Source organism: Plasmodium brasilianum, chromosome 8 (assembly GCF_023973825.1).
Source record: "Plasmodium brasilianum strain Bolivian I chromosome 8, whole genome shotgun sequence".
In the NCBI taxonomy this organism is placed as follows: domain Eukaryota; phylum Apicomplexa; class Aconoidasida; order Haemosporida; family Plasmodiidae; genus Plasmodium; species Plasmodium brasilianum.
The window spans coordinates 1,639,281-1,659,351 of NC_090121.1; the positions used below are offsets into that span (position 1 = coordinate 1,639,281).

The 20,071-nt window shown below is 31.1% G+C and overlaps 4 protein-coding genes across 4 annotated transcripts; 2 read left to right on the plus strand and 2 right to left on the minus strand.

The window, feature by feature from the left end:
* Positions 1 to 720: 720 nt before the first annotated feature.
* Positions 721 to 1,581, plus strand: MKS88_002512 (uncharacterized protein; the record flags this gene model as incomplete). Its single annotated transcript, XM_067215528.1, has 1 exon — positions 721 to 1,581. The coding sequence occupies one exon, from the start codon at positions 721 to 723 to the stop codon at positions 1,579 to 1,581; it is 861 nt and encodes a 286-aa protein (XP_067073946.1).
* Positions 1,582 to 3,551: 1,970 nt separating this feature from the next.
* On the plus strand, positions 3,552 to 5,499 carry MKS88_002513 (T-complex protein 1 subunit eta; the record flags this gene model as incomplete). The annotated part of the gene is made up of 2 exons (XM_067215529.1): positions 3,552 to 3,566; positions 3,895 to 5,499. 2 exons carry the CDS (start codon positions 3,552 to 3,554, stop codon positions 5,497 to 5,499), a joined length of 1,620 nt encoding a protein of 539 aa, XP_067073947.1.
* Positions 5,500 to 6,565: 1,066 nt separating this feature from the next.
* Positions 6,566 to 12,832, minus strand: MKS88_002514 (zinc finger protein; the record flags this gene model as incomplete). The annotated part of the gene is made up of 1 exon (XM_067215530.1): positions 6,566 to 12,832. One exon carries the CDS (start codon positions 12,830 to 12,832, stop codon positions 6,566 to 6,568), a length of 6,267 nt encoding a protein of 2,088 aa, XP_067073948.1.
* A 2,568-nt stretch (positions 12,833 to 15,400) lies between these two features.
* Positions 15,401 to 16,861, minus strand: MKS88_002515 (DNA polymerase delta small subunit; the record flags this gene model as incomplete). Its single annotated transcript, XM_067215531.1, has 1 exon — positions 15,401 to 16,861. The coding sequence occupies one exon, from the start codon at positions 16,859 to 16,861 to the stop codon at positions 15,401 to 15,403; it is 1,461 nt and encodes a 486-aa protein (XP_067073949.1).
* Positions 16,862 to 20,071: the final 3,210 nt, after the last annotated feature.

Genomic DNA, 20,071 nt, shown 5'->3' on the forward strand with positions numbered 1-20,071 from the left:
AAAACTTTTTGTTTTATATATAGATTTAAAGTTTGACGTGAACTAACAACATAACGATTACAGCTATGATGTGATTTATATGCATAATTCCTTGCTGCTTGTTCTTGCGTATTAAGTGTGCAACCTTAGTTTTGTCATTTCCCTCTTTCGTTTTTTGCCCATTTCGCTTATTGCAGTTGTTTTTTACTTCTCTCATTATCCTAGTGCAATATATTTATACATACATATACACAAACGCGAACACATGCGCATGCACGTGCGCGTAAACTTGCTCGACCGAGTAAGTGCAAGCAGCATTACGTTAAGAGAACTTCTTTTTAGCACGCGCATATTAATTTACACTGATGTATTTTATTTTACAAAAATTTTTATTTGGCTATGTTTCATTGGTGTGTACTCCACTGTAACAGTTAATTAGTACATGTTTGTGTCTTTAAAAGTTAAGTGCGTAATTTCAATGCATGTTTGAGGAGCGCCCTCTTGCGCGTTTCCTTTTTTTTTTTTTTTTTTTTTCTTATCCCGTTATCCCATTTATTATCCCATTTATTATCCCATTTATTATACCATTTATTATCCCATTTATTATCCCATTTATTATCCCATTTATTATCCCATTTATTATCCCATTTATTATCCCATTTATTACCCCATTTTTTACCCCATTTTTTACCATCATATATTTCTATCTATTTATCCATTTTGCGTTCTTCTCTTCTTGACATGGCTCGACGTCTAGCTTCTCTCTTTAACAACGTTGGGCATTTACGTTGCGATTTGAATTGTTTGAACAGTGGAAAAGTTAAATCTTCGAATGTACATTTATGTGATTTTCAATCACTAAAAACAAATCGAGAGGACTCGATAAATGAGCAATATAACTACACATATTCCGAAGACTTATATAAATTAAAAAATAGCTATGGTATGTGTGAATATTATATTAACGATGGTAATCTAAATCAAGATATAATCTATAGCGTAGGCGCAAATGAATTTAGTTTTAATAATAATGCATATGTTTATGATAACAATAAGTGGAGCAATAGTGAAAAGAGGTTATATAATGTAACTGAATTAGAGGATGAGGTAATAGTAGATAAAATGCCTTGTAGTTGTTTGGGGGGTTATAAAAAAAAAGACTCATCGAATAATGGAGAATATTATCCAAATTTATATCCTCAACAACATAATATAATAATTAATACAAGAGGAACTGTAATTGATGGGCATAATAAAAATAATCACGTTAAAAAAATCCCTAGCCATTTATATAGTGAAATAGTTAATGAATCGACATGTAATCACCATTCCTTTAACGACATAAATGATTATGATAATACAGAAAATTTTTTAAAAGAACAAAACAAAAGCATCACTAAAGAAAAACAAAAAGAAAAAAAAAAAAAAATAATAAGGGATGCACAAAATGGTACTGGATTCAAAAACAGGTTTTTTAATTTCAGCTTATATACTAAAGGTGGATCAGCAATATCGAACTCTTCTCATTCAAATGGAGACAGGTGTTCCGATGCTTCATCCGAATTCCTTTCCGTTATTAGTGGTGCAAAATCGAATATATAACTTATGCATTATACATACAGAAGCGTAGAAGGTAAGTGTGGTTAACCTTACTAGAGATGTATATAACTGTACCTCCCCTGCTCTTTCATCCATTTTAACGAACGTGTAATAAAGCTGGATTAAAATATTTCCCTTCATGCCTTTTTTGCAAAAAGAGGAAAAATTTGAAATTTTTTTTTTTTTTGTTGTTCCCTGCACTGGTTCGGACTTTTATGTTTGTATATATGTAACTACTCACGCACTTATTATATACGTGGGTATATTATATACAAAAACATACATGTTTGAACACCTGTGTAAGGTATACGTGCATAGACAAAATGCATACTCTTGAAACTACCACCTTTTAATAAAAACTGATCTTGTGTTTTAATACTGTATCGCACTGTGCACTACTTTTTTTTTATGTTTCATTTCCAATTAAATGGTGTCCCATTTTGTGCATGTTGACACCTATTCATGTATAACGACATTTGCTTGCTAGCTTACTGGTATTTGCGCAAAATATAATTTACAGTTTCGCATAAATGTGCATTAATATTTACATATACATTTGCATTTCTCCTTTTTAATTATATTTCCTATGTATATAATTTTTTTTTTTTTTTTTTTTTTTTTTTTTTTAAAAAAAGCACTACATATCATAATTGTTTTACTCCTTCTCAATCTGGAAACATATTAATCACGTTATATAAAAACATTAAGTTATGTGTACATGTAATATGGTACCTCTGTTGTCATTTGTACATAACGAGCATGCTCCCTGTACCTTTTTACTTCGTATTTTACGTCGTTTTTTCAAGCACCTATTTTCATGGTATCCCATTTTTTTTTTCGCGGCACTAATGTAAAAAATGTATGCACTGTAGGAGTACCCATATAGAGGTGTACGTATACGTAGAGGCATGTACATATATAAGAAGATCCAATTGAAGAGACCTTTTTTTTTTTTTTCCCTATCTCGTAAAATCTTCAAAAAAGTACAGCTTGAACATTTGATACTTAATTAAACATAAATATGTTAATTATATTTACATATATATATATATATATATATATATATATATACAAATGTATGTACTTTACGTGTATGTTTGTAGGCAAAAGTTTCTTCATTTTGTGTTTTATTAAACTACAGGAAGAACTGGTGTGAGGGCAAGGTACACAAATACGTAAATTTTATTATTGCATGCACAGGTAAAAATGAGGAAAAATTACAGGGATGGTCACGTATATATATTCATTCATAAATTTGCAAAAATGTACATTTCAGTATATGTATATTTGTATTTATGTATATTTGCTTATACTTATGTATACATGTACATACTATTTGTACTTAAACTTAAGGCACGTTTTGTTATTTTAAAATAAGTGCTATAATATGTCAACTCTATTTTATCAACAGCCTTTTTTTTTTTTTTTTTTTTTTTTGGAACATTTCTTTTTATTATTTTAAGAAAAGAGCAAAATATAGTAGCATATTTTTATGTATCTCCTCAGCTGCTTCGTTAGCGTTTTTGCCTCCATAAACGAGATTTAATTAAATGCAATTTAACGCAATTTAGAACTATTTAATATAAATTAACACAATTTAATGTAATATAAACTTATTCAAATCAGTTTAACTTAATCCAATCCAATATAATTTAGTTCAATTCAATATAACGGAATGGTCGGTTTAATGTAGAAAAAAGGATGCAATAAAATAACTTAATATTATTAGTAGTACCTCTCAAATTTTTTTTTTTTTTTTTTTTTTTTTTTTTTTTTATTAGCCCAAGATAAGTAGAAATCTAGAAATTCACATTTAAGTGAAAAGAAGGCATACTTTTTTTTTCTCTTTTTTTTTTCTCCTTTTTCATTTTATTTTTCTCTTTGTTCATTTTATTTTTCTCTTTGTTCATTTTATTTTTCTCTTTTATTTTATGTTGATAATATTACCCTTCGAAGAATAGCACGTTTCCAAAATGAGTCACTTAATGGTACGACATTTCGCATGGGGAAAAAACGAAATGAGAAAAAAATAGTTGAGCTAAAGTTTATGAGCATTTGTGCACATGCTTATATATTTATGCTTATATATTTATGCGCATATATATGTGTGCATATTTATACGTGATAACCCCCTAGTGGAAGCGTTTTTTGCCGTTTGCATGGACAGGATGTACCTCGTTAAATACTTCCTACGCGTGCATAGGACGTTTTATATATGCAAATGGAGATGTAACTCGTTAAAACGTGTGTGCATTTGTGTAATATTAATTAGTGAACACATTTGAAATCATCTTTGCCCCTTTTTTTTCGGTGCAGTCACTTCCAATCGTGTTGCTGAAGGAAGGAACAGATAAATCCCAAGGGAAGAGTCAAATAATCCGAAATATTAACGCATGCCAGATAGTAGTAGATATAGTAAAAACAACTCTAGGACCTAGAGGTATGGACAAATTGATATATACAGATCGCGACGTAACGATTACTAATGATGGAGCAACTGTAATGAATCTGTTAAACATAACTCATCCAGCTGCATCAATATTAGTGGACATAGCAAAATCTCAAGATGATGAAGTAGGAGATGGAACAACATCCGTAGTTGTAGTAGCTGGTGAGTTGTTAAACGAAGCAAAGGGATTATTAAATGATGGAATTGAACCAAACATGATAATTGATGGGTTCAGAAATGCATGTAATGTAGCAATAAGTAAATTAAATGACTTAAGTTTAAATTTTGTAAACAAAAGTGAAGAAGAAAAAAGAAATATTTTATTAAAATGTGCACAGACAGCATTAAATTCTAAGTTGGTTTCTAATCATAAATCGTTTTTTGCCGAATTAGTAGTTAATGCAGTTTATAAACTAGGTGATAATTTAGATAAATTAAATATAGGAATTAAGAAGGTAACAGGAGGATCATGTCTTGACACACAATTAATATATGGTGTTGCTTTTAAAAAAACATTTTCCTATGCAGGATTTGAACAACAACCGAAAAGATTACAGAATCCAAAAATTTTATTATTGAATGTGGAATTAGAATTAAAGGCAGAGAAGGAAAATGCAGAAGTGAGAATAGAAAACCCTAATGAATATAACTCGATTGTACAAGCTGAATGGGAGATAATATTTAAAAAGTTAAATTTAATAAAAGATAGTGGAGCTAATATTGTTTTGTCAAGACTTCCAATCGGTGATATAGCTACACAATTTTTTGCAGATAATGATATATTCTGTGCAGGTAGAGTTGAAGATGCAGATTTAAAAAGAACTGCACATGCAACAGGAGCAATTGTTCAAACATCTTTATATAATTTAAATGAAAATATTTTAGGTACATGTGGTGACTTTGAAGAAGTTCAGATAGGTAATGAGAGATATAATATCTTTAAAGAATGTTTAAAAAGTAAATCAGTTACTATTATTTTAAGGGGAGGAGCTAAACAATTCATTGAAGAAGTAGAGAGATCAATTAATGATGCTATTATGATAGTACTTAGATGTATAAGCAATTCAGAAATAGTACCAGGTGCTGGTTCTATAGAAATGCAATTATCGAAATATTTAAGGATATATAGTAGATCTATATATAATAAAGAACAAATAGTTTTATATTCATTTGCAAAGGCTTTGGAATCTATTCCACGATATCTTTCACACAATGCAGGTTATGACTCAACAGACATTCTAAACAAATTAAGAAAAAAACATTCAGAAGAAACGAATGTCGTTTGGTATGGTGTGGATTGCTTAGAAGGAGATATCATTAACGCATATGATCTTTGTATTTTCGAAGTTACAAAAATTAAGAGAAACGTAATTTATAGTGCCACAGAAGCTGCGTGTCTAATTTTGTCCATCGATGAGACGATAAAAAATCCAAGCAGCGCGGATAAGGCTCCCAGGAACCCTTATGCATGATGTGCACCTGGTTGACGAAAAGAGGAAGGGGGAAGTGGAACATGTGCATACATATGTGCATTAGTGCTTGTTAGTGTATGCCATTATGTTATCTATATGCACACATTGAATGAACCCTTAGGGCCATACCTCATATCTAACTGCCGTGTTATAGTCACTTATAAATTTTAGTAGCATTTCCATATACAAGTGCAGACGAATTCCAAAACGCGTGTTGATACAAAGTACTTGTGTGCATATTGACACAAAAGATATACCATAAAAAATTGTAATTTAATGGCCATCTTGTACATGCTTGTATGTGTGGTTCGTTATCTCGCGGAAATTTATGTGCATTTGTTTGGACTCTTTTTTTTTTTTTTTTTTTTTTTATCAGATCAAGTTAACATTGCACATATGTACATACATATATGCACATGTGCATGGGTAGATACAAAAAACCCACTCAAATTTGTTTTTTTATTTTTTAAACTTATGAACACAAGTAAGTAAACATTCGTAGTATAATCGGAGTAGCCCCTATTACAGGGATACCACATTTTAATGAAGGACAAAAATGCGTAAACCTCGAATATTCTTATAAAGCGTGGAACATAATTTGGAAAAGAAAAAAAAAAAAAAAAATGGGGATATTGAGTAAATTGAGCAAATTGAGCAAATTGAGCAAAATGAGCAAAATGAGCAAAATGAGCATATTGAGCAAAATGAGCATATTGAGCAAAATGAGCATATTGAGCAAATTGAGGAGGTTGAGAATATTTTGATTGAATAAAAAACGAAACACATATATGTGCATGCAAAAAAGGACAAGCCAGATATAAATGAGATGAACATATATACATATGGCGGAGAAATGTTCCGATAAAATAAGTGCTGGGGATTTGCTTTTTTCCCGTTATAGTAGTTCATCATATATAGCAAAAAAGAAATAGCAACCTAATGCGTTAATGGGAAAACTGTTAAGACATGTTTTTTGGAAAATTTTTTCTCCTGTATTCGTTCATTTTGTTCCATCTGTTATGACAATTCTGTTTGTTCCTTTTTCCACCTAGTTCTCCTTTTCCATTTACAGTCCTATCTTTTTACTGCCTATCTGACTGAGCACGTGGTCTATAAGGTTGGCAGGAACAGGATTCCGCCAATTTTCGTCTGCATAAGTACTCCGCATATTTCTTCTACGGTCACTGCTATCACTACTGCTAAGCCCATTCGTAGCTCCATTTTTGTAGTTTTTTTTGGGGGGAGCAACTTTCCGCTCTTCATCAATTTTGAGCTTGTACTTTTTTATTTTCTTTTCAACTTTTCCTTGAATTTTTCTTAATTCCTTTATCATCTGTGCTTTCCCATCTATATGAAAAGATACAGATCTATCTCCTAAGCATTTAGTAGATGTATCTAAACTATAACTACGATGATAATAGTTGCTACTTTGCTCTTTTTTGAAAAAGTCAGAAATTTCCAAGTACTTTTCATCTTTTTCAATATAATTACCATTCTCTATCGAATTGAATGAATTTTCTCCATATTTCTCTACCTCCTTTTGTTCTTCCGCTTCTGCATCCTGTTGTTTAGTCCTCAGCTTTACAATTTCATCATCATTATGATATGAGTTATGCAATGGTGCTAAATATTGTTTAATTTCTACATGAGCGATATTATGACTATTAGTTTTATATTTATCAGACATCCTTTTTCCCTCTTCATTTTTTACGTAATATAATTTTTCCTTATTTTTTTTATTATTTTGAGTGATACAGTTATTACAGCTAGCTATTTTACCATTTTTATTTTCATCTAATACGTAACTACATTTTTTCCATCCGTTTGTTCCTTCGAAATTGATTTCTCTCTCTCCATCATTTCCAAAATTATAACTGCATAAACCTTTTGACCCCTTAGCATACATCATATTATCTTGTGAAGCATTTTCTCTATTCATATTCCTTGTTGCATATTTTATTTTTTCGAAGCATGTATGATGTATGTTCCCCTCATCAGCGGCTTCTTCATACATGAAGTTATTTGAAATATTTTCCATTTCGTATCTATTATAGGTTAGGCACTCACAAGTGCTATTTTTCCCTTCCTGTGTACTGCTCCCCCGATGTGTACCTACAAGCATGCACTCTTTTGTGCCCAAGCGTGTGCAGCATGTACTCTCACCTTGCCGTATATGTACGAAAGATATGTCTTCCTCACGTTCAGCAGCACTAGAAGAAGATGGTGTTAATGGTAATGATGTGCTCCTTTCATTGAAATATTTCTCGTTAGCACTGCCACTTGCGCGACCGAAAAGTAGTCCCTGGTCCTCCAGTTCACAGTTTATCGAATGAACGTTGTCAAGATTCGAATCGCGGGAAGTGCCTTTATCAGCATAAGCAGTATTACTCCCGATATTAGTACCCCACGTACCGTTTACACGATTTGCATTTGCAATATCTCCACATTTCACGATCATGTTTGACCGATTTGCACTATCCTCAGAAATAGTATAACCATTAATCATATTTTCTTTAGAACCATATTTTTTCATTTTTTCAAAATTGTTTTTGCCTGTACATCTGGACTGTTTAATACTTGGATAGTTTTTACTCTTACTTATATTTTGTCCTTGCCATTTATCACATTCTAAATTAGCGTTAATACAATTATTACTATGTGAATAGCTTAAATTTTGCAAAAATTTATGAATATGGTCATTTAATTTAAATAATTCTACTTCCAGCATACTTTTCTTTTCTTCATCATTGTATACAGTTTTACCTTTTTTTTTATGTCCAACAATATCCTTATTTAAAATTGATCCATTATCACACACCACGTTTGAGTCATTACACTGTCTGGGTATGCTGCTTAAAAATCTTTTACTATTATCACCCGAATTACAATTTTGGCTAGTCATTGGATCTACATGTGTATCTCCTTTTATGTCCAGGTTGCCTAACCAATGTTCATCATGTTCGTCCATTTTTGCAGAATCATTATTACCATTATTCTTATACCCATCTGACAACATCTCACAGGGGATCCCATCGTAATTCTTATTTCTCTCACTATCATTTTTATCTACAGTACTGTTTAGGTTACTGTTTGATGTAGAGTCGCTACCAATTCGGGCAGAAGCACCCATGGTAGTTACTCTGTCAATGGTACCTCTGTTGATTCCGCCACTGATGCCAACATTGATGCTTCCATTGATGATATCACTCTTTCTGCTTATAGTGGTGCTAATTTTATAAGCACCTCCCCCCTCCAGGTCATTCTGCAGCAAATCATTCTGCAACCAATGTCCTTCTTCTGCAGTATGATGGAGGGCATAACTATTGCTATTATACAGTTGACTATTGTTCGTTTTGTTCTTTTCACTACTACTAGAGGTGCTGGTGCACGTTCTTATGCATGTACTGCTTAATGTACTGTTGACTGTGATGTTGTCCATTACATCATGGTACACAGAGCATCCACTGCTTGTGACTGCATTCTTACTATCTTGAACAGTTGAGAGGTTACGAAAGACAGTTTTCTTCTGCTCACTTATTACAGAGTCTCCCATTTGAGGATAATTGTCTGTACTGAAGTACTCCCGAGTATTCTTTATTATCACCCCTTCTTCACTTTCGCCTTTTTTTATCACCCCTTCTTCACGTTCGCCTTTTTTTATCGCCTCTTCTTCATTTTCGCCTTTTTTTATCGCCTCTTCTTCACTTCCGCCTATTTTTATCGCCTCTTCTTCACTTCCATTCATTTTCACTATATTCGCCCCACTGTTAACACAATCTACCCAGTTGTCGTTCGAAAAGTTCGATTCGAGGTTTAATGGAAGAGAATGTTTTCCTTCATGAACTAAATTTTGCTTTACATATTTTATATTTACATCAGGGGTATTATGGTCATTCCATTCTTGATCCTTTTTCAATAATTTTTGAAGAGTACAATATCTATTTGTTTTTTTACTTGCCAAGATGTTTTGATATGTGTCTTCAAATTTGTTAGATGAATTGTAATCAGTATTTCTGAATCGTATGGGATTACTTCTCCTGACCTGTTCATGCGTACTAGAGTTACTACATTCTGATATGAAATCGCTTTTTCTTAATACTTGTGATAGTATATTATTTGGTTGATCGCTTTTTGGTAACGTGAATTTGTTCAATAAGTTTATGACATTCTCAGTTTCAGTCTCCTCCTCCTGCTCTTGTGGTAGCTTATCCAAAGCATGACTTTCAGAATCCCCCGATACACTGAACGAGTTGGTGATAAAACTGTCAATTTTCAAATGTTGCATTTTTTTTGAAGACCCTAAGTCTTCCAAATCGTTGTAATACTGTAGCAAGGATGAATGCTTTACAGGGAGCTCCTGTTCATAATTGCGTCCATTATGTTCGTTACTTGCACTACATGCATTAGTTCCATTACTACCATCTAAAGTTTCTATGCTCCCTTGTCTTTCGCGCCTTTCGCCTGAATACCTGTTCCTCTGATGTGTTTCGGAATTATTACACAGCTGGTGAATGTACGACTGTTCAATAATATTTGAAGCAAAATGTTTATATACAGTACTTATATTATTTTCATGATACTTAAAGAAAGGATTATTCATATTAATTTTGGGATGAAAAGAAGGAATAAGAGCAGAAGATTTATTATTCTTTTTAATATTAATTAGTACATGCAAAAGAGCATTAACCTCTGTTTCATTTTTTTTTGTTAACAACCAGTAACCGACTAAATCGTTTTTATCATTATATTCAGTTAGCTCTATTCCATATGGGTAAATTCTTTTTTCTAAAATAGTTATATTAGAAATATTAGGATCACTGAATGGTTTAATATTTACATTACTAAGACTTACAATGGATTCGATATCATTGTTTAGGTTATTCACTGCATTTTTCGGTTCGAGATGACTACCACACGACCTACTCTTTGGATCATAATTTGTACAGTAGTCTTCATTATCATTCTTCTCACTCCAATTTGCAGTATTGGTGCCTTTACCTTTCTCTGAGTAAGTGTTTCCTGGATTTTTCATCCTCATCAAAGCAGTTTCTTTTCTTCTCCCTTCGACAGATGTTACAGCAGGTACAGACTCTAGAGCTACTACCCCCGTTTCTAACCCTTCTTCCACTTCTACTTCATCGCTACGCTCATATTTTCCTTCGTCATGTCCTCTTTTATCACTGCGTATAGGATCCGCATGCGTGTGTATACACAAGTAAACCGAACGAATGGACACAGTTCTCATTTCCCATTTTTGGTGCAAGGAATCCTTTCTCAAAAATTGTTGTTGATATGTAATTTCAATGTTCATATAAAAGTCAGTAAAGGGAATTACATGAAAATATTGTTGTCTTTTTTTTGTGTCATTGCTAATTGGTTGTATTCTTTCTTTATTAAATATTCTTTTTTGTAAAAAATCTCTAAAGTGTGCAGGATAAATAGGAATTTCAGTATTCGAATTAAACAGATACTGAAATTCATTTTTAATTTTTTGTGATATATTATTTATATTTTTTTTTGAATTTAGAATATCATTTTTCATATCATAAATTAGAGAACATAAGTGTTCAGATTTTATTTGAGAATGAGGAATTTCTAGTTTCTTTTCAATATCTATTAAATTGTCTTTTGTAAAAAATAAACATTTAAAAGATTCTAACTTTTGTACATAATAATCCAATGATAAACCAGCATTTCGATTACTTAGTTTAACCATGTGTTGTATTTCATTTCTTTTTTTCTCTAAATAACTTCTGTAATTTGTTCTTTCTTTATCTAACTTATTTAAAAAATTAGTACTTTTATCTTGCAAAATTTTTAAATTTTCTTGCATGTCCATTTTTTTTTTTTCAAGATAACTATTTGTAGCTATGAAACATGCCCTTATTGATCTCTTATTATTTTTACATATAATTTTACCATATTTATAAATATTTCTCAGTGCAGGTATGGTATTTTTTAAAACTAACGATTTTTTGTTTAATAAGTCCAATTTACTCTTGAGCTCTTCTTTTATTTCATTTTTTGCATCCACCAGAGTTAAAATTTCGTGGTTTCCTCTCATTAGCTTAAACCCGGGTTTCAACCCCTCTATGTCGTTACTACTTCCACTACTGTGTTGGTTAGAGGCACGATTGTTATCGCGGTTACAATTAGGGTCGCATTTGGGGTTACCATTACTGTTATCATCATCACTGCTATTACTTTTACCGTCACTATAACTTTCACTGTTGCTTTTCTTTTTCTTGTCTTCAAATTCGCTTAAGCTGACTATATTTTGCGTTTTCTCTTTTTTATGACCATGACATGAATTTTTTTTTTTCTGAGCTAAATTTGTGCAGGTGTTCAGGTTTTTTGAATTACCGCAATTATTATTGATATTGTTGACATTGTTGATATTGTTGACATTGTTGACATTGTTGACATTGTTGACATTGTTATGCTCTGTCTGGTTAAGATCATCCACGTTAGTGGTGCTTCCATTCTCGGTTTTTTTTTTTTTTTTTTTATTCTCCCCTTCACAGTAATAACTTTCACCACCTTTACTTTTGTTCTGAACGTGTACAGGATCGTTCAGCAAACAATCTGAACACAAAAGAGTGTAACTGCAAGTTTTGCAAGCATATTTTACATACTCATTTACATGTATTGGACATTTTTCTCTAATTTTGATTGGCACACCATTACCAAGCTCAACAAGCCATTTGTTTTTTTCTTTTAATATGATATCATTAAATTTATAATTATTTTCATATAATCCACTGCTAGCTACATTAATAACATGATCAGGGCTATTTTTGTGTAACTGGATATTACAAATTGCGCACAAAAATAAATTACAAGTTTTACAAAACAATGTAGAAATGTTTAAGAAGCAATTCATACAAGTCCTAAATTCACCTATACATGGAGCTGTATGATTTATATTTATATGTTTAAGAAACTCATTTAAATTTTTATTACTTTTATTAGTGTAATAAACATCATACATATTATCTATTATATTATAATTTGTATTTATTTCTCCTTTTATGTAGGACTTGATCATATTTTTTTCATTATTTTTTAAATCAAAATTTCCATTTTTTTTATTAACAAAGCAGTTCATATTTTCTTTTTCATTAATATCAAGTGGTCTTTTTTCATCCCTATTCTCGTCATTCTTTGTGATATCATTTTTTTGGTAAGGCAGACTTATACTTATATGATTCATCAAGTTCGTAGTATCATTTCTTCCATTATTAAAATTGTAATTTTCATATTTCAGTACATTACTTTTATGTTCACTGGGTGCAATGAACAAAGGTTCACGGATAACTATCTTATCATTCATCTTTAGAGGTTTTTTCTTTTGTACATACGAATAAGTTTTCAATTTTGCATGTATTACTTTTATGTCTCTTTTTATTGTGTGAAGCCGTGTTGTGTTGTGTGGTGCTATGTCTTTTTTTTTTTTTTTTTTTTTTTGCTGATGTCTACGTTCAGCTAATCTGTATTTTATCGCTTAAATGGATATGCGTGGGGGGACATACGCTTTGACACACGTGTATACGTATGTATATTATATACCCACAAATATATATGCACATTTACACACACGCATGCACATACAAATACATTTCCCCCCCCCCTGTTTGGAACTCTTTACAATTTTTAAAACAACAATTTGGCATTTTTTACAAATATCAAAAGAGAATAAAAAAAAAGAATAAAAAAAAAAAAAAAAAAAAAAAAAAAAAAAAAAAAAATAAATGTATCGTTTAACAATTATGTTAACGATGTACATAAAAAAAAAAAAAAAAAAATTCTTCACAATGCAAGGTACGTATTTCCCATTTCAGAGAAATAAAAGAATAAATAGTTTTCAAGTATTGTGAACGGTATAATATTATCGGTACACATTTACGTATGCGCAACTGCAAGACGAACAGGTTTGCATTTGCCTTATTTTCCTTCCTTCCGTTTTGTTCTGTTTTATTTCGCTTTGTTTTGTTCTGAGTCGTATCATTTTACCATTTTTTTTCTTATTTTTTTTCATGTATATTTAACATACTTTAACTCTCATTTTTGCTTAACTGGCAATTTAACGTTTACATTTGACGTGGACAAAGAGATAGTGCCTTGCGCAAAATTGTTCACGCACGAATGTATGTATATAAATATATGTATGTATGTGTATTTGTATGTATGTGTATTTGTACGTATGTGTATTTGTACGTATGTGTATTTGTACGTATGTGTATTTGTACGTATGTGTATTTGTACGCATGTGTATTTGTACGCATGTGTATTTGTACGTATGTGTATTTGTACGTATGTGCGTTTGTACGTATGTGTGTTTGTACGTATGTGTATTTGTACGTAAGTGTATTTGTACGTATGTGTATTTGTACGTATGTGTATTTGTACGTATGAGCGTTTGTACGTATGAGTGTTTGTACGTATGTCTTAGCGAAAAGTAACAGTGTATAATGCCTTGTAAGACTTCTCATTTACATGTGGCAGGTATGAAAGACACGCGAATGCGAATTATTCTAAGCGCGTTGAGTGTATATTATTTTGTTAATTTTGCAGTCCTCTTTCTCTTCGATGGCATGTTAAAACTGTTAGCGGCTTAGCGTTACTGTTAGTGACTGTATTTTCGTATTCATATTTATTTTCATTTTTATTTTATTTTATTTTCATTTTTATTTTATTTTATTTTTATTTTTTATGTTTTTTCCATAGCAACTTTCCCTCTTTCAAAATTAAAAAGTAGTAATGAATATTAAGGTATCAGGAAGGTATCGGATATTGAGCTGCTCTTTCTCCTTAAAAGAAGTTCCAATTTGAGCAGTACAATTATAAAAGTCTTTTTTTTTTTTTTTTTTTTTTTTTTTTCATTTTTTTCGTGTTAAAATGTATATCCTTGTTATACGAATAATTTTTAGTTAAAAAAATGGACTAGTGTCAACAATTTTCTAGCTCAGAAGTCCTTCATAGACGTCATTGGGTGCTGTTATAAGATTTCGCTTCACAGGTGAAACACAACGGGATAGGAGGTCCTCCCCCTGTGCGTTTAAAAATATATAGATATAGTAGTTGCATTAGTAAAAATGAGTGCCTGTGCTTGTTCTGGGGCGGAAAATGAAATTTAAAAAAATTAAAAAAAAATAAAATTAAATTATATAAAATAAAGCAAAATAAAATTAAATTATATAAAATAAAGCAAAATAAAATTACGTAAATTTATGCGGAATGAAACAACGTAAAATTAAATACATAAATTTAATAAAATACGGTTAAATTAAATAAAATGGGGTTGATTAAAAAGATAGCAAAAACGCAGTAAGGAAGCAGAAAAGACACGAGGGGAAGCGAATTTCACAATGCTCAAACGTATAGGGAAAAAAAAAAAAAGAAAAAAAAAAGGGGAATTAAACTGAGGGATGTGGATATAAAAATTGAAAAGGGAGGAAATTTTAAAAAGAGCATAATAAATGGACTAGTTAATGAACGAATGAATAGATTAATTAGTGAGCGAATGAATAGATTAATTAGTGAGCGAATGAATAGATTAATTAGTGAGCGAATGAATAGATTAATTAGTGAGCGAATGAATAGATTAATTAATGAACGAATGAATAGATTTAATTAATGAAAGAATATACTAATTAATGCGTAAATAAAATGACATGCGAATGGGTGTAGTACGGGAAGAGTGCATAATGGCACATGACTAATTTGGTAAATAAGATGAACGATTGCACGCTTCGGAAAATAATAATAAAAAAAAAAAAAAAATTTTATAGAGAAAAATTATACTTTTGGAACGATTAAAATTTATTATTTTTTTTTTTTTTTTCACTTCTTAGCTTTTCTTACGAATTATCCCTTACCCCCAGGTATATCTCCACACCATTTATGGGGCACTGTGTGTGTCGAATGTTAAAATTTTATACTGCATATTTTTTATATTAATGAGTAAAGCTTTGGGGGTAATATCGAAGCTTGGGAGGCATACTAAGAGAGGTAATTTATTTGTTCCATTTTGCATATACTCAATTTCTAATTGATTGCAATTCCCATTAACAAAAATATGAGGATAAGTTTTATCATCATGTAAACAGAAAGGATCATTTTTAGTAAAGGGGTAACAACCTAGGGTATCAGGGGATGTAGGAGATAATATTCGACTTTTGGCTATCATTCTGAGTGCATTTATTTTGGTGTTTTGGGAATAAGAAATAATATTATGAACAGATTCACCAGACATACAACAAATATTTACATTGTCGATAGAAAAAATATATGGATTTGTTACACACTGAAATGAGTTATACTTTTTTGATTTCTTAAAAAAAAAATTAGGAAAAGGTTGTTGAGGTAAATTAGCATCACTAGGATCTTTTTCACCTGGCATTAGATCTACATACACAGCAGAACATAAAGAAGAAAGGAATATATCAATTGTATTTAAATCCTTTTCATCATTATTTATATTGCTAAGTGAATTTCCAACTATTACTAATCGAATTAAATTTGCAGAAAGTGTTTTATCTCCATGTAGACCTAAAATGAAATTTCTTAACAAAGATAAATTATTTACATTTTTATTTAGTTCATTAATATATAATCCTGAAACAAATAATATATACTTATTATCATTACTAATACAAGTATGTATATCTAATTTGGGGGTGTATGAATATATTAATTCTTCTACATACAATGACCCGTTACTCATACCTATTCCTTTTATTATTATTGTCAATCCTGTAATGTAATCAGCACTATTTATATTTCCTTCTAATTTCAATCTAGCTGTTTCATCTTCTAAAAATAGAACGTCTTCATCATGCGAGTAATTAATAATATTATCACATGAATCTATTTCACTTAAATATTCCTTCAGAATAGATGGTCTTAACTGCATCTTTTTAAAAAGAGTACCTATACAATAACATTTCTCGTTAACTTTTATTTCTTTTAAATAGTTTAATATATTATATCTTTCTTCCTCCTTTTTTATATTTATATCTTCACCATTTAACGCTTCCACAGTTCTCATTAGTAGCTTTTTCATTATTTTAATGCGAATCGAATATATCTCACTGAACTGCTGGGTGTATGTGGGATTGGTAAGCACAAACTCTTTTGACAAGTTTTCGTAACAGTAGTGCTGCTTTTTTATTTTTTTGCTCAGTGGAAACTCACACTCGTTCGATGTGGCAGTTTCATCAGCGCCGTCATTTTCGAAGCCATTTGTAAAGTCTTCAGAACTTCCATTTATGCATTCACCAGTACGTCCATTGGCACTTCCAACCACGTTAATGTGTTTTATTATATCCTTAACGTCTTTGTCGGTTACTTCCGCGTTCATTGCTTTGGGACTCAGTTGCACGTGAAGTAATAAGAGAGAAAATGAGTATTCTGTGTGGGTCCCTACGTTTTTGTGTATATGTGAGGGTACACACGTATGTACGTGCAAAGGTACATGTGCAACTGTGCTAGTATGCATGCAAGTATGTCCTGACCAGGTAGTCAGCAAAAATTCTACAAAAAAAAAAAAAAAATTAAATATACTTTTTAAAATATACTTTTTTCGCAAATGCTCTACACATAAAATTTAAGGACATAATTTCACAAAAATTAGCACGTATTATATATGTGTATGTACTAGTGCGTACGCATACATGCTCGTATGTACATATTATGTTAAATTAAAATTTGCGCCTTTTTAAATATTTGCTTAGCCATATTTTCAAAAGCTACATGTTAAAGACGATGGATGGGAGAAGTAAAAATAAAAAAAAATAAAAAAATAAATCAACTTCAATATTGCATAAATTAAGATATAAATCAACTCTTGTCGTTATTTTTTTGTTTTACTTCCATATTGTATTTGTGGAAATGTTGCGGTATTGCGGTATAGCAGTATTGCGGTATAGCAGTATTGCGGTATTGCAGTATTGCGGTATTGCAGTATTGCGGTATTGCAGTATTGCGGTATTGCAGTATTGCGGTATTGCAGTATTGCGGTATTGCAGTATTGCGGTATTGCAGTATTGCAGTATTGCGGTAATGCAATATTGCGGTAATGCAATATTGCAGAATTGACAGATGACCATTCATACATGTAAATACATACATATGCATATACATATAAACATATATATTCGACTGTACTACGTATGATGCATAAAAATATACACACACAATGCGTGAAAGAAAATGACATTCATGTGGAGCTTGCATCATTTTTCATCATTGAAATATATAAAAAGCTTAATCAAATTTTATCATATCATGCAAATTGCTTACATAGATGATCTCTGCTGTTTTTTGGAGCCGTCAAATTTGTAGCCACTAAACATATAATTCTTTCAGTGATATAACTATTTTTTTTTTTTTTTTTTCCCTTCCTCTTCCTTTTTTCTTTTTTTTGACTTAAAAATATGCTATTTTTTAAAATTATCTGCATTAAATAAGAGGAATAAAAATGTATCTAATTACAGTGCTCAGTTATTCTGCAGCTTAAGGATGTAATGAAAAATGTGAGGGTACTTGTGCGCGTGAACGTGAATATGAACATGAACGTGTATACGATCCAAATGGATATATACATAAATATGTATATTCCTCCCTTTGGAAAGGAGTAGGAGGAAAAGCTTACTTTTGGCATTTGTTTTTTTTTTTTTTTTTTTTTGCTTAATTTTTATACATCATTATATTATATACGTGTTAAGTTGTATACCCCTGTGTGAAAAAGTAAAAAACTACATAAAAAATCATACAAAGTTTAGCTGACCTGATAGTGGGGGCAGTGCATAAAAATAAAACAGAGATAGCGCCGCTCTGCTTGTCTTGGTATAATAAGCGCTTCTGCTAAAGGGGGGGAGGAGAAATAATTATATATACATATATGTATATATTTGAGCATATACATTTGCGCATGTATGTGAACGCGAGTACTGCGTACATGAACTTAATAAATGGTATAATTACGTATGAAGTATGACCTTATTTTGAGGTGTACAAATTAGAGGTCTGATAAACACAAAATGGAAAAAAAAAAAGTTTGGAACAAGCCCTTGTGCCAATATATGTCTAAAGTATATGTATGCACATGTACAGGCAAAATGTGCTACTTGTTATCCAGGTCGTACGTTTCCCTTTCCTCTTCCTCTTTTCCTTGAAATCGTCTTAAAAATACAGTCGCGATTCTCCAAAGTAGGCTTTACTCTCATACGCACTTTAGTGTAAATAGTGTGTATTATCTTGTTAGGTTTTTAAGTTTTTGCATGCAGAAAATTATTTCAAAAATGTAGAAGGCGGGAGAATATTACCTATTATGAGGGATATAATTTAGGGAACGCTTTTATAGAATTGTGATAAGGAAATATACTTTTAAATTGCGATAACTATAATGAAAATGGGCAATTATGAGTTTTTGTTTTTGTTTTTGTTTTTGTTCGTGTTCGTGTTCGTGTTCGTGTTTGTGTTCGTGTTCATGTTTGGGCTCAGTCGGAAACACAAAAAGAGATAAAAAGGTAGGATGTTATATATATACATACATGCACATATACGCATGTGCGTACATACATACACGAATACTTCCGTACGTACGTGTATAACGCATACTTTTTTTATGTATATTTTGAGTTATATAAGCCTTTTAAACATTGAAAAATAAAAAAAGCATTTCTCATATGCTCGTAAGGAAAAAGTGTACGTTAAATTTATGTAGAGCGAAAATAAATTTATAGGTCCTTTATCTGCTTGTCTAAAAAAGGGTCAAATGTTCTGCTTGGCATTCAGCAATGGCATATAAAGCATAAAAAGTAAAAAAAAAAAAAAAAAAAAAATCAAAAGTTGAAAGAGTTAGAAAGAGATAGAAAGAAGTAGAAAGAGGTAGAAAGAGATAGAAAAAAGTAGAAAGAGGTAGAAAGAGATAGAAAAAAGTAGAAAGAGGGAGAAAGAAGAAGAAACGATAATAAAAAAGAATATTTATCATTTTTGCAAATTAAAAAGAACGTCTTCTTTCTCTTTCTTCTTTTTTAACCTCAATTATAAAAGTGCACATATAAATATGTGAGTTTGATTTATGGCAGCGCTTCGGTTTAGCGGCAAAACGCGTTTGCACGAGTGGGGACGTATGTGTATATGCGTAAGTTTAGGACTATCTCTTAACTTCGTTCAGTTATATTTAGTTTAGTTATATTTAGTTCAGTTTAGCTCACTCTATTTCATTTTCGTTTATTTTACTTTATTTTATTCTCCGTATCTTGCTATATGTTAAATACACTCACACACCATCCAACCCCTGCTCAAAAAAAAAAAAATATTTGATATACGCCATTTTGTCATTCTGCATCATAGTAACATATAGTAATAGATTATTATGTAGTTTGTCTAGGAATTATTTTGTTTGCTTTCATTCTTTCATTCTTTGATTTTTTTTTTTTTTTTTTTTTTGTTTCGTCTTGAGGGAGAGGGGGCGTACAAACCAAGCAAATACACGAGTCTATTCTTATATTTGTTCCCCCTCCACCGACTTGCGTTAACAGCAAACGTATAACATATAACACGT